Genomic DNA, 15,319 nt, shown 5'->3' on the forward strand with positions numbered 1-15,319 from the left:
ATAAAAAGAAATACATATTTCATCGTAACCAGGGTGGCTCCAGAAGCTCACTTTGACTAGTTAGGAGGGTTTGGAATTTTACCATTGAAGCCTTGTCTACAACAGAAAGGGTTTACAAGTATAGCTACACTGGCTAAATCACCTAGTGGAGATGCAATTTGTACTAGCAAAAAGAGTTCAATCATTGGGTCTCCATTGATACAGTATGCCTCTAGAGACCCTTCCACATCTTGTGCCAAATTCTGATGTTTTTCCCATCCATTTTTATCTAAGAGTATTCCGTTTATCACATCTCTCTCTAAAATGTCATTAGTCTTATTCTAAGTCATCTAGCTTAAGGACATGCAGCTGGAAAGAATATGTTACCTTGTAAAGTTCCTTCTCGTCCTTTTCAGTCTTTAACTGACATTCAAGTTGTTCTTTCTCAAAGACGACTTTCTTCAATTTGTCTTTCAGACTAGGGAATGGATTGATTGATATTAATGTAGTAATTCATTCAAATGTTACATTTCTTCTCAATTTATATGACTGCATAAACAAACACTAAAATAAAACAAGTCTGGCAAGAAGATGGCCAAATACCTGTCTAACTCAGTTTCTTTTGCAATAGCTTTCTGAGTGACAGTCATGATATCTTCTTCAAGTTGGAGAACTTTCGAAGTAGTCTCATCATACTTTTTCTTCAGTTCTTCATTTTCAATTTTAAGAGTTTCTGATGCTTGAAGATTAGCCTTTTAAAATATATATACATACATAGATATAATTTATTATAAGAAATACGTTTAGAAACACATTTTCAAATAGTTTAGAGGGCCAATTTCTACACTTTTAACGCTGACTCTACTCAAAACATCTTCCTTATTACACTCATTAATGCATTTTTAAAATATAATTTTCCCCTTTAAAACGAAACACTATTATAAATTCTAAACTAACTAAATTGTGCATACGTACAACCTACTTTCATACTGTAGCACACTTGTTCAACTAAAGAAGCATGGGATGTAAATCAATTGTTTTTTCATCATGTTACATCTTTCCAGTTCTCAGTATTTTAAAAAAAGCAATACTTATGTCTCTAAAATGGAAACATACTTGCAAAAAGAAAATTCAGTTTTAAGATTTAATGCAAATTGGGGTCTTGAGGATGATACCTGTCTTCATATAAGTGTAACTAACCAACTCACCAGAAGGGAGAGAAATTGTATTGGGTTCTCTCACTGAATATACTTTTAACTACATATAACAGAATGAAACAGAAAGGACTTAAAGACGTAATATCACACTGTAGAATAGACTGTACTAACACAGAGATGGGCTGGATGTTCTAATTTCTTACGTCTCTAATGTTGTATCTTTTCATATAAATGTATATATTTATAAGCCTGTTGCCAACTACATACAGAAAATAGGTGTATTTACTTAACACATACATATAAATCCACCCAAGGAATTAAGGATTAAGCAGAGATTGAAAAGGGGGAAAAAAGTAAACAATTTTTACAGATACAAAACTGTATCTGCATCCGATCCACAAAAATTGTCTGCGGATATCGGCAGATTTGTAGGGCTCTACTTACCATGGCCAGGGTGAGGCTCCGAGCCCCACCCACCCCGGAGCCCAGTTGCGGAGTGCCACGCTGACAGCTGTGGGGAGCCTACACCGAGTCGCAGACCCTCCACCTGTCCTCGGCTGGGTGGGGACACCGCCGGGGACTGCTCTCAGCCCCCCCGCACGCAGATCCACAGTGGCATGGGAGGGGAGGGGTGACCTGTGGAGCTGTCTGGGCCCCCCACCCAGGGCAGGTGGAGGGTCCGCCGCGGCTCCCCACAGCTGTCCATCCGGCTCTTACCGTGGCCGGGCTATGACTCCGAGCCCCATCTCACCCACCCTGGCTGGGTCGGGGAGAGCAACGCTGGCAGCTGTGGGGAGCCTGGCAGCTGTGGGGGCAGGGACATGGGCCGGGGGCTGCTTGGCCTCCCCACCCAGGGCAGGTGGAGGAACCCAGGCTCCCCACAGCTGCCAGCATGGGTCTCCCCGACCCAGCTCCGGCGGAGGGGCTCGGAGCCGCAGCCCGGCCACTGTGTTCTACCTCGTTACAATCATTACCAGTAATAAAGATTCTGGAAACTAAGTTAGCTGGCAATGCTGTTTATGATGCCTACGGCTAAAAGAATCCAGCTCATTCTCCCATGACTGTCAGTTCTAAGATGTTGTCAGTAGTAAAACTATGTTTTTGTCAGTCAAGCAAGCAGATACAACTTTGGAAGACATCTAAAATAATTCCTTATCATACTTAAAACATACTTTAAAAAAGATATTTGCACCTGCAAATCCAAAAAACCCAGGGTTTATCATAAAAACTAAAACATAACCTCACTTGTATCAACAACCACTACAATTATTATTTCAATTTCTAAGAAAATACAGAAGTGGAAAACAAGTGAATACATCTGAATTAACTATGAAGGCAATGTACATTTGCTTTCAACAAAATCTTAAAACGTTTATATTGTGCATAAATCTCAGATATTTAAAAAACAGATTTAAGGCTTAATCCTGCAAACACTCATGTGAAGTAACATTGTTCACATAATTAGCTCCACTAGCTTCAATGGGATTACTCAAATGTGTAATGTTTGCAGGAAGGAGTCTATGGACACTACTATAAACATACACACAAAAAAAGCCCCATATTGATTTTGTAGTACGTTATAGTTTACTTTAGGACACATTAATTCTGTCATTTCACAAAAAACTGCCATTTGCTCATGGCTATTCTCATAAATAAATTTGAAATAAAATGCAAGAACTTCATTTATCTATACTACTTAAGAATGTCTGCAAATTAGTCCTTCCACCAAATGAGATCAACAATTTGTCTAAATTAATCAGTTTAAAAAATAAGTAAGGCAAGATCAATTAAAATATTTGCAGGTAGTCAAACAGTTTTCTCCTCATAAGAACATTGACAGCACCTAAGGGAGAAATTCCTGGTGCCAAAACAAGTAACTCTAGGGGTTGTTTCATTTTTAAAACCTTTTTTTTTTTTTTAATTTTAAATAAAGGTTTCTACCCACAAAAGGTTCACATTTTAAAAATGTGCAAGTTATCAAAAATCATATAGTTTGGGTAAAAAATTAGCACAGAAAATATTTAAAAATGCTCAGTTTTTGTACTTTACGCAGATCCCACTTTACCTGTGGGATCTGATCTGGGCACTTGCAATGCAGACTGAACACACTGCATTAGTCACAAGGTGCTCCCAGTCATTTTCCAACCACTTCTAGTAAACCAGGTAGGGAAGCTAACTCAAATGAATATTTGATATTTGAATACGACTTTTAAATGAATAACGTTATTGTGCAGATCATCGCTGTAGAACCTGGATTTATGCTGATACCCGTTAGAGAAATAAATCAGATTAATATAAAAACCTCCAAACAGCAAAATAAATTTTTAAGACCTGTTGAAAGAACAAATTTATTAAATCAATAAATCTGCCTGTGTTCCAGTTTATATCAGTGTTATATGTACTGAAACGTTTTCCAAAAGTTTACAGGATCAAAGAAAAAGCAGGTTAAAGGAACAGGTTCACTGTACACCAAGGTTATACATTTAGCAAGCTACTGTAAGAGTTGTCACCACTGCAATGTTAGAACATTGTTCACTAGTCCTATCTGGCCACGAGAGGGAGACAAATAACTGCTTAAGATTCAGAACGGCAGTATCTTTGCTCTGTACAGTCAACTCAAAATTACAAAAAATCTCTGAGATTTTTAGTGGTGGCACAGACTGTCAAAAGGGCAATTCAAATTAAGGCTGACACTTTAACTACAACATGCTCCTTGTGCCCAGGCAGAGCAATATTAAGTCTAAGAATATCAGGCAACCAGATGTAATGGGATAGAGCTTAGCACAACAAAATGGAAAGTTAAATGACAAAAGTTAACGACAGAAAGGCAGATATAATATACCAATAAATACTCCAGGCCAAAATGACACAGTAAAGATGATCTTATCTAAGGACCTGAAGATCTCATACATGGTTACTAGAAGGGCTATCAGGGTTCTTTAGAGCACAGATTTTTCTACCAGTTTCCCATGCACGGAAGAATCCCATGCACTGCTACAGATTAGGGACCGAGTGGCTAGGCAGCAGTTCTGCAGAAAAAAAGACATGGGGTTACAGTGGACGAGATACTCACCTCAGTTCCTGGAAAAAATAATGGAGCGGGTCCTCAAGGAATCAATTCTGAAGCACGTAGAGGAGAGGAAAGTGATCAGGAAGATGCTGAGATTGTATGAGTGGTAGGAATGCTTTGCAAGGATCTCTACTGCTCTCAGGTCCAGATTTAGGTGCATTCTGGTTTTCTGAGGCATCCAAGTACCTTGATTAAACATCGCCCATGTGCACTTCCCAGACCATAAGGGAGGCAACTGTAACCACCAACTTGTTGGGTGTGGGGGATAGAAAGGGAAGAAGGACTTTGGAGCTGTGCTCCAGCTCCGCTCCAGCTCCAGGCAAAAACCTGCAGCTCCACTGCTCCGGAGCTACTCCGCGCTCCAGCTCCGGACTCCACTCCGCGCTCCAGCTCCGGACTCCACTCCAAAGCCCTGAAGGTAACACCAACAAACTCATGTCCAGGGTCCATCTACCATGTCACCTCATGGTGTTCATGCTGCACTTGCTCAGTGCATATACTGTTTGGTGGCAAGCTTCTAAGCAACGGAGGCAGGGTCTGGTGAAAGGCGTCACATAAGAACATGATACCATATGCCCCAAGAGACTGAGGCACATCTGAACTGATGTTCTAGGGATTTGTGTAACTAGGTCTATCAGAGCACCCATGATGCAAAAATCTTTCCTGGGGATGGGAGTTGGTCTTCACCCTGATCAAATCCAAGGTCACTCTTATACATTCTATGACCTGCATCAGGCAGGGGTTTCCCTACACCCCGCTGAACTCTCCAATCACCACCCTCCCACCACCACCCCGGGGTCAAACCAAACAAGATGAAGAACATACCAAGACCCAAGAATATACCAACATGTCATCTGAAGATTCAAATGGCGCATCAACATCCAAACAGCCCAAAGCACAAATACAGCTACCTACTGAAAAAACAGTGTCTCCACAACCTAAATTCAGTTCCAGATGTTTGTCGGTCAAACTTTTCCCATTTATTGAAGTTACAAAAGATGACTACTGGTGCACTCTTGCAAATAACCTTACGAAGAAGGAAAGCTTCTCACTGCTATAATTGGTAAAACTGGAAGAGCTTGATTTGCCAGACGGATCAGCAAAGCCAATGCTGACAAACTCCATGAAAAGGCTACAAAACACCACGCCTCTGGACTGTATCAACATTCAGAAAGCCTTATAAACCAGCCACTATCAAAGCCAGTTTTAGAAGTACTTAATGAGGCTTTAAGAATGCTGGAGACTCAACGCAGTTTATTTAAGCAAGAGATACCACACACTACAAGCTGGAGGCCAATGTTAAGTGCATTGTCATTTGTTAACCCTGAAGTCGGATACTGGCTTTGAACAAAACCTGCAAATGCTCACTATATTTCTGCAAGAAACTCAACTGAGTGGTTAGAATCAGGCGATTCAACAGTGAAAGACTCAGCAGTTGAAAAATTCAAGAACTCTCTCACCACCTTAAAAAATTGGCATACACGGCTAATGAATACACCCATGCAAATGTGCATCAAGCATTAAGTCATTGCATACATTATCTTGATGTCAGTGGTAGGCCAGTAGATGCATTTCTATATGTTCAGGTTATAGAAGCCACATCAGCTGCATCTGTGACAACCCACATCTTAGAAGAGTTAAATGCTTGTAAATTGGACACCAAACAGATGGCTGCTTGTGCATTTGATGGAGCTGTAAACTTCTCTGGAAGACATGGTGGAATACAAGCTTTGTTCAGAGAAAAGTGTAACCCTAACCTTTTCTATACACACTGCAGAGGTCATCTTAACTTCAGTACCCGAAAAGATAATAGAGCAAATAATTAAGGAATCAATTTGCAAACAACTAGAAGATAATAAGGTGATTAACAGTCAGCATGGATTTGTCAAGAACATAGCGTGTCAAGCCAACCTAATAGCTTTCTTTGACAGGGTAACAAGACTTGTGGATGGGGGGGAAAAGCAGTGGATGTGGTATATCTTGACTTTAGTAAGGCTTTTGATACTGTCTCACATGAGCTTCTCCTAAACAAACCAGAGAAATATAACCTAGATGGAATTACTATAAGGTGAGTGCATAACTGGTTAGGAGACCATTCCCAGAGGTTAGTAATCAGTGGTTCACAGTCAAGCTGGAAGGGCATATCAAGTGGGGTCTCGCAGGGATTGGTCCTGGGTCCAGTTCTGTTCGATATCTTCACCAATGATTTAGATAATGGCATAGAGAGTACACCTATAAAGTTTGCGGACGATACCAAGCTGGGAGGGGTTGCAAGTGCTTTGGAGGATAGGATTAAAATTCAAAATGATCTGGACAAACTGGAGAAACAGTCTGAAGTAAATAGGATAAAATTCAATGACTGCCTAGGAAGGAGTACTGCGGAAAGGGATCTGGGGGCAATAAGGGATCACAAGCTAAATATGAGTCAACAGTAAAAAGAACAGGAGTACTTGTGGCACCTTAGAGACTAACAAATTTATTTCAGCATAAGCTTTCGTGGGCTACAGCTCACTTCTTCAGATGCATAGAGTGAAACACACAGACAGAAGATATTTATACATACAGAGAACATGAAAAGGTGGAAGTACGCATACCAATTGTAAGAGGCCAATCAATTGAGATGAGCTATCAGTAGCAGCAGAAGAAAAAACTTTGAAGTGATAATCAAGATGACCCATAGAAGGTGTGAGGAGAACTTAACATGGGGGGAAAAAAATTCAATTAGTGTAATGACCCAACCATTCCCAGTCTCTGTTTAGACCCAAGTTAATTGTGTCTAATTTGCATATTAATTCGAGTTCAGCAGTCTCTCTTTGGAGTCTGTTTTTGAAGTTTTGTTGTTGCAAAACTGACACCTACAAGTCTGTCACTGAGTGATTAGAGAGGCTGAAGTGTTCTCCCACTGGTTTTTGAATGTTATGATTCCTGATGTCAGATTTGTGTCCATTTATTCTTTTGCGTAGAGACTGCCCAGTTTGGCCAATATACATGGCAGAGGGGCATTGCTGGCACATGATGGCATATATCACGTTGGTAGATGTGCAGGTGAACGAGCCCCTGATGGTGTGGCTGATGTGGTTAGGTCCTATGATGCTGTCACTTGAATAGATATGTGGACAGAGCTGGCATCGGGCTTTGTTGCAAGGATAGGTTCCTGGGTTAGTGTTTTTGTTGTATGGTGTGCGGTTGCTGGTGAGTATTTGCTTAAGGTTGGGAGGCTGTCTGTAAACGAGGACTGGTCTGTCTCCCAAGATCTGTGAGAGTGAGGGATCATCTTTCAGGATAGGTTGTAGATCTTTGATGATGCGCTGGAGAGGTTTCAGTTGGGGGCTGAAGGTGGCGGCTAGTGGCGTTCTGTTATTTTCTTTGTTGGGCCTGTCCTGTAGTAGGTGGCTTCTGGGTACTCTTCTGGCTCTGTCAATCTGTTTTTTCACTTCAGCAGGTGGGTATTGTAGTTTTAAGAATGCTTGATAGAGATCTTGTAGGTGTTTCTCTCTGTCCGAGGGATTGGAGCAAATGCGGTTGTATCTTAGAGCTTGGCTGTAGAAAATGGATCGTGTGGTGTGTCCTGGATGGAAGCTGGAGGCATGTAGGTAAGTATAGCGGTCAGTGGGTTTCCGGTATAGGGTGGTGTTTATGTGACCATCGTTTATTAGCACAGTAGTGTCTAGGAAATGGACCGCTTGTGTGGATTGGTCTAGGCTGAGGTTGATGGTGGGATGGAAATTGTTAAAATCATGGTGGAATTCATCGAGGGCTTCTTTTCCATGGGTCCAGATGATGAAGATATCATCAACGTAGCGCAAGTAGAGTAGGGGCGTTAGGGGACGAGAACTAAGGAAGCGTTGTTCTAAGTCAGCCATAAAGATGTTGGCATACTGTGGGGCCATGCGGGTACCCATAGCAGTGCCGCTGACTTGAAGGTATATATTGTCCCCAAATGTGAAATAGTTGTGGGTGAGGACAAAGTCACAAAGTTCAGTCACCAGGTTTGCCGTGATGGTATCGGGGATGCTATTCCTGATGGCTTGTAGTCCATCTTTGTGTGGAATGTTGATGTAGAGGGATTCTACATCCATAGTGGCCAGGATGGTGTTTTCTGGAAGATCACCGATAGACTGCAGTTTCCTCAGGAAGTCAGTGGTGTCTCAAAGATAGCTGGGAGTGCTGGTAGCGTAGGGCCTGAGGAGAGAGTCCACATAGCCAGACAATCCTGCTGTTAAGGTGCCAATGCTTGAGATGATGGGGCGTCCAGGATTTCCAGGTTTATGGATCTTGGGTAGCAAATAGAATAAACCTGGTCGGGGTTCTAGGCATGTGTCTGTACAGATCTGTTCCTGTGCTTTCTCCGGGAGTTTCTTGAGCAGATGGTGTAGTTTCTTTTGGTAATCATCAGTGGGATCAGAGGATAATGGCTTGTAGAATGTGGAGTTAGAGAGCGGTCTAGCAGCCTCTTGTTCATATTCCAACTTATTCATGATGACGACAGCACCTCCTTTGTCAGCCTTTTTTATTATGATGTCAGAGTTGTTCCTGAGGCTGTTGATGGCGTTGTGTTCAGCACGGCTTAGGTTATGGGGCAAGTGATGTTGCTTTTCCACAATTTCAGGCCATGCACGTTGATGGAAGCAATCTATGTAGAAGTCCAGTCTGTTGTTTCGACCTTCAGGAGGAGTCCATGCAGACTCCTTTTTGTAGTGTTGGTAGGAAGGATTCTGTGGGTTAGTATGTTGTTCAGAGGTGTGTTGGAAGTATTCTTTGAGTCGGAGACTGTAGCCCACGAAAGCTTATGCTGAAATAAATTTGTTAGTCTCTAAGGTGCCACAAGTACTCCTGTTCTTTTTGCGGATACAGACTAACACGGCTGTTACTTTGAAATGAGTCAACAGTGTAACACTCACAAAAAAATAAAATAAAAAGGGGAGGGGGAGCAAATATTCTGGGATGTATTAGCAGGAGTGTTGTAAGCAAGACATGAGAAGTAATTCTTCTGCTCTAGTCCGCGCTGATATGGCCTCAACTGGAGTATTGTGTCCAGTTCTGAGCTCCATATTTCAGGAAAGACATGAACAAATTGGAGAAAGTCCAGAGGAGAGCAACAAAAATTATTGAAGGTATAGAAAACATGACCTATGAGGGAAGCTTGAAAGAATTGTGTTTGTTTAGTCTGGAGAAGACTGAAAGGGGACATGATAACAGTTTTCAAGTACATAAAAGGTTGTTACAAGGAGGAGGGAGAAAATTTGTTCTCATTAACCTACGAGGATAAGACAAGAAGCAATGGGCTTAAATTGCAGCAAGGGAGGTTTAGGATGGACATTAGGAAAAAATTCCTAATAGGGTAAAAAGCAACAGAGGGTCCTGTGGCACCTTTAAGACTAACAGAAGTATTGGGAGCATAAGCTTTCGTGGGTAAGAACCTCACTTCTTCAGATGCAAGTAATGGAATTCTCCAGAGGCAGGTATAAATCAGTATGGAGATAACGAGGTTAGTTCAGTCAGGAAGGGTGAGGTGCTTTGCTAGCAGTCGAGGTGTGAGAAACTGCTTCTGTAGTTGGATAGCCATTCACAGTCTTTGTTTAATCCTGATCTGATGGTGTCAAATTTGCAAATGAACTGGAGCTCAGCAGTTTCTCTTTGGAGTCTGGTCCTGAAGTTTTTTTGCTGTAAGATGGCTACTTTTACATCTGCTATTGTGTGTCCAGGGAGGTTGAAGTGTTCTCCTACAGGTTTTTGTACATTGCCATTCCTGATATCTGACTTTTGTCCATTTATCCTCTTGCGTAGTGACTGTCCAGTTTGGCCAATGTACATAGCAGAGGGGCATTGCTGGCACATGATGGCATATATAACATTGGTGGACGTGCAGGTGAATGAGCCGGTGATGATGTAGCTGATCTGGTTAGGTCCTGTGATGGTGTTGCTGGTGTAGATATGTGGGCAGAGTTGGCATCGAGGTTTGTTGCATGGGTTGGTTCCTGAGTTAGAGTTGTTATGGTGCGGTGCGTGGTTGCTGGTGAGAATATGCTTAAGGTTGGTGGGTTGTCTGTGGGCGAGGACTGGCCTGCCTCCCAAGGTCTGTGAAAGTGAGGGAGAGCCATAACTGCTGAGCTCCAGTTCATTTGCAAATTTGACACCATCAGATCAGGATTAAACAAAGACTGTGAATGGCTATCCAACTACAGAAGCAGTTTCTCCTCCCTTGGTGTTCACACCTCAACTGCTAGCAGAGCACCTCACCCTCCCTGACTGAACTAACCTCCTTATCTCCATACTGATTTATACCTGCCTCTGGAGAATTCCATTACTTGCATCTGAAGAAGTGAGGTTCTTACCCACGAAAGCTTATGCTCCCAATACTTTGGTTAGTCTTAAAGGTGCCACAGGACCCTCTGTTGCTTTTTACAGATTCAGACTAACACGGCTACCCCTCTGATACCTAATAGGGTAGTTAAGCACTGGAATAAATTGCCTAGGGAGGTTGTGGAATCTCTGTCATTGGAGGTTTTTAAGAGCAGGTTAGACAATCACCTCTCAGGGATAGTCTAGATAATACTTAGTCCTGCCATGAGTTCAGGGGACTGAACTAGAAGACATCTCATGCTCCCTGCCAGTCCTACAATTCTATGATCTACTCAACTAGAACTATTACAAGCTGCAGAATCTTCAAAAGACATTTTAAAAGCCATAACTTTAATGTTGAAATAAAGAGTATAATGAAGACAAGAGTCCAAAAAGACTGACCGTCTTAGGAAAAAAATAGAAGATGCTCTGGGACTGAAGTTCAAATTAGTCCATCCTAGGAAAAACCCGAGGAGGAGGTTCCTATTTGTGTGGCTCAGACTGGTTCTCAAACCCATTTGGGTTGATCTCTCTAGGTCAGAGGTGGGCAAACTACAGCCCGCGGGACCGTCCTGCCTGGCCCCCGAGCTCCTGGCCTGGGAGGCTAGCCCCCGACCCCTCCCCTGCTGTTCCCCCTCCCTCACAGCCTCAGCTCGCTCACTCCGCCACCAGCACAATCCTCTGGGCGGCGGGGCTGTGAGCTCCTGGGGCAGCGCAGCGGCAAAGTCTGGCCTGAACCAGTGCTCTGGGCTGCGTGGTGGCGGCAGCAGTGGTGCGGCTCAGCTCCATCTGGGCGGTGCGGCTGTAGCGCCGCCAGCCACCAGTGCTCCAGGCAGCGGTAAGGGGGTGGGGGTTTGGATAGAGGGCAGCGGAGTTCGGCCTGGTGGTCAGGGGTGTGGATGGGGTCAGGGCGGGAACAGAGGGTTGACTGGGGGCAGTCAGGGGACAGGGAGAAGGGGTGGTTGGATGGGGCAGGGGTCCCGGGGGGGGGGGCACATCAGGAATGAGAGGAGGGGTTGGATGGGGCAGCGGGGGTCCTGGAGGGGCCATCAGGGAACAGGGGAGGTTGGATGTGGCAGGAGCCCGGGGGGGTGGGCACAGATAGGAGGTGGGGGCCGGGCCATGACCCCCTCTCCTAACCGGCCCTCCATACAATTTACAAAACCCGATGCGGCCCTCGGGCCAAAAAGTTTGCCCACCCCTTCTCTAGGTGGTGGTTAAGCTGGTTCCACCAGTACATCTGACTCTCCAGACAATGAAAAGTTTGGAACCAGCTCCACTGGTGGTGCCTTCTGTCCCATTGAAGGGAAACCACAGCTAGTGGATGGAACAGGAGAGGTGAGGATCCATCCCAACAACAAGGGAGATTGAGAGTCCAGGAGGATGAAGATCTCCTCTGGAGTAGTATAAGTTACCAGCCCTTTGAGAGGTTGTATTTTGTCACTTCGTACTGTCAGAGCAGGAGTAGACATGGTTACTTACAGGGCCATGACAGTACCATCGGTGAATGAGTCTCTAAGCAGGCGGTTCTGGATGGTAGTGTCAGTTCCCGATCCTTCAGGTCCCAGTGTTTCATTTTAGTTGGCACTATAGTCAGTGCTGAAGTTTATGCTGAGGCTGCTAGTGAATAAGCCTTGCCCCATGCACATTCTGATCATGCCCATGAGGTGTAGGGGGACTTAAGTCTTTGTGGTTTGGGTGTGAAGGCTCACCTGGAGTGGACAGAGTCGGGGAAAGATCTCTCCTCTTAAAAGGTCTAGGAAGAGATCTGATTTTATGTTTGTGAGAGTGCTCCTCACTCTCCTGAGGGGGCCCAGATAAAGGGTCTTTCCCTCTGTTCCCTTCCACTCTGGAGTCAGACACAGTAGTAGGAGGCGGCATGCTCCCTGATACCTCTGGCTGATGTACAGAGGGTCTCCCCGGCCTGGGTCTGACTGTGGCCTCATTGTGCACTCCATAAGATGCTTTTAAAGCTGCATTTGGCTGGGAAAAAGAGCAGTAGACAATGCACTTACTGGAGTTATGAGCTTCTCCGAGGCAGCACTGGTGGTTGTCACTGACCACAAAGGAGCAGTGACAGGAGACGCGGTTTTTGAAGCCCCGTATCCTGGGCATAATCTAAGTCCTGAGCCCAGGAGGGTTCCCCGGGTGGGGAATCTCCCACTAATTGGGGAAACTAACAAAACACTAACAAAAACTGAGAAGACTATATAACTTTGAATATTTACAGGAAGAAGAGAAAGGATAAGCTCTGGACACTGGAGGATTTCAACTCAGGCCATACAGCAGTAAGAAGAAACTGGAGAAGTGGTTGGTCCACACCGCCCTTTATACTGTTGTGGTGGAACACAAGGCGCACAGTCTCTGACCAACAGACACCACTTGCAAGAATTCTCCAGTCTCAGGTGCATGGAGCACATGCATACCACATCATAGGGACCAGCACTCAAAGAAGAAATATCAATAATCACTCAATTCAATTTTAAAAGTGAAAATACTAATAAATCAATAAAATTATTATTCATCTGGGTATATTCTCCAGTTATGCAAGCAGCTGCAGTTCAGATACGTGTTAAGATATTACTGTTAAATGTGCTATAGAAATGAAAAAATAAATAGACTGCAAGCTCTTAGGTGCAGGGAGGGACCATCTATTTGTTCTGTATTTGTACACACTTAGCACAATGAAATATTGGTCCATGGTTAGGGGGGCTCCTAAACACTACTGCAATACAAATAATAATAATTAATAAATCAATAATGATAAATAAAATGATAGTTTCTAGCACAAATTAACAGAAGCATATACATCAGTGAGCATATAAAAACAAAACATATGCAGACTGACGGTCTATACTATTATGTTCACCACTTTTACAAGACTATGATAAATTTTGTACAAAGTATGCCTTGTGAGGTATCATTTGAAACATCATAATCTGCTGAACATTACTGCCCTAGTATAATGTGTGCATCAACATTGTATGTGAAATTATAAGATTCTACTTAGGGCTGTCAAATGATTAAAACATTAAACACGAGATTAACAGTGCAATTAAAACTGTGATTAATTGCAATAATTTTTTAAACAATACTAGCATACCATTTATTTAAATATTTTGGTGGTTTTCTACATTTTCAAATATATTGCTTTCAATTACAATACAGAATACAAAGTGGACAGTGCTCACTTTATATTATTTTTGATCATCTTTTTTACAGTGCAAATACTTGTAATAAAAAGAAATAGTATTTTTCAATTCACCTTATACAAGTACTGTAGTGCAATCTCTTTACCGTGAAAGTGCAATTTACAAATATAGTTTTTTTTTAAACTTAACTGCACTCAAAAATAAAATAATGTAAACCTTTAGAGACTACAATTCTACTCAGTCCTACTTCTTGTTCAGCCAATTGTTAAGACAAACAAGTTTGTTTACATTTAGAGGAGATAATTCTGCCCGCTTATTTACAACGTCACCTGAAAGTGAGAACAGGCGTTCACATGGCACTGTTGTAGCTGTCATTACAAAGTATTTATGTGTCAGATAGGCTACACATTTGTATGCCCCTTCATACTTTGACTACTATTCCAGAGAACATATTTGAAAATGTAGAAAAATATCCAAAAATATTTATACGAATTTTAAAGTGGTATTCTATTATTGTTTAACAGTGTGATTAAAACTGTGATTAATCGCAATTAATTTTTTTAATCAAGTTAGTTTTGAGTTAATTACTTGCGTTAAATGCGATTAATTGACAGTCCTAATTCGACTATGTATCTTTACTGTAACGTACTACTAGTTTAAGAAAAGCAGGTCCAAACCAGTTTTTCAAAGACACGTGGGCATCTCAGCCAGGTATTAAAGAGTTATCACCTGCTTAAGCCACCATTCTCCAGCAACGGGAAGGTGTAAACAAAACCCTTACATTTCATTACCTCATGTCCACAACAAACAGTGTCACCATGACTCAGCAAGGATGTTTCCAGCACTAAAAACTGAATTATAAAGAGGGAGGAAAACACTTGACTTCACTCCTCCTCATCTCATCGCTCTGCTCATGACATCAATGAATACCTGAAGGACACTGAACTAAGGGGGAGAGGTGCCAGTCTGAAAGGAGACTCAGCCTGTGAAATTTACTGCAGCGTATGGTGAGGAAAACCTTTGCTTTGAATTTTGTTAGTTTGTTAAGTTAGCCATTAGCTTGCATTTTATTTCTTTTATAACCACTTTTATGCATCATTACTTGTAATCACTTAAAATCTATCTTCCTGTAGTCAATGCACTTATTGTTTTATCTTAACCAGCGTGTTTGGATTAAAGTACTGTATGTGGGAAACTCCATTTGGGATAACAAAGTTGGTGCATATCATTTTCCTTTGATGAAATGACAGACTTCCTACGAGCTTGTATTATTCAGTAGTATGCTGGACAGTACAAGACATATACTTCACGGGGAAATTCTGGGACTGGAGAGCTTGCTAGTGTCCCTCTGCTGTTGAATTCATGAGTGGCTAGCTAGTAGCAGTCAATATTGTGCAGCTGGGAGTGATTTTACATGTTAGAGGCTGTGTGTGAGCAGGCCAGGAGTAGATGTTCTGATGAAAAGTGTAAGAGGCACCCCAGATTGGAGAACAACAGTCCAGACTGTACTCTGGGGCATGTCTCACACATACATATAAAAATATCTATCCTTGGATGTATGGAATACAAGTTTTTCAAACACAATATAAAGACTCAAGTGCAAAAGAGCATCTGAAATG

The 15,319-nt window shown here is 42.5% G+C and overlaps 1 protein-coding gene across 2 annotated transcripts in view; it reads right to left on the minus strand.

Annotated features, from left to right (window-relative positions):
* Nucleotides 1-15,319, minus strand: part of TAX1BP1 (Tax1 binding protein 1) — a 125,581-nt gene that overhangs the window by 54,100 nt on the left and 56,162 nt on the right. For both annotated transcript variants that reach the window (XM_065397972.1, XM_065397970.1), the window contains exons 6-7: nt 583-731; nt 367-457 (exon numbers count right to left, since the gene is read on the minus strand). In XM_065397972.1, coding sequence (XP_065254044.1) covers nt 367-457; nt 583-731 — 240 coding nt within the window. The remainder of the gene's footprint in view (nt 1-366; nt 458-582; nt 732-15,319) is intronic.

Source organism: Emys orbicularis, chromosome 2, assembly GCF_028017835.1.
Source record: "Emys orbicularis isolate rEmyOrb1 chromosome 2, rEmyOrb1.hap1, whole genome shotgun sequence".
Taxonomy (NCBI): domain Eukaryota; kingdom Metazoa; phylum Chordata; order Testudines; family Emydidae; genus Emys; species Emys orbicularis.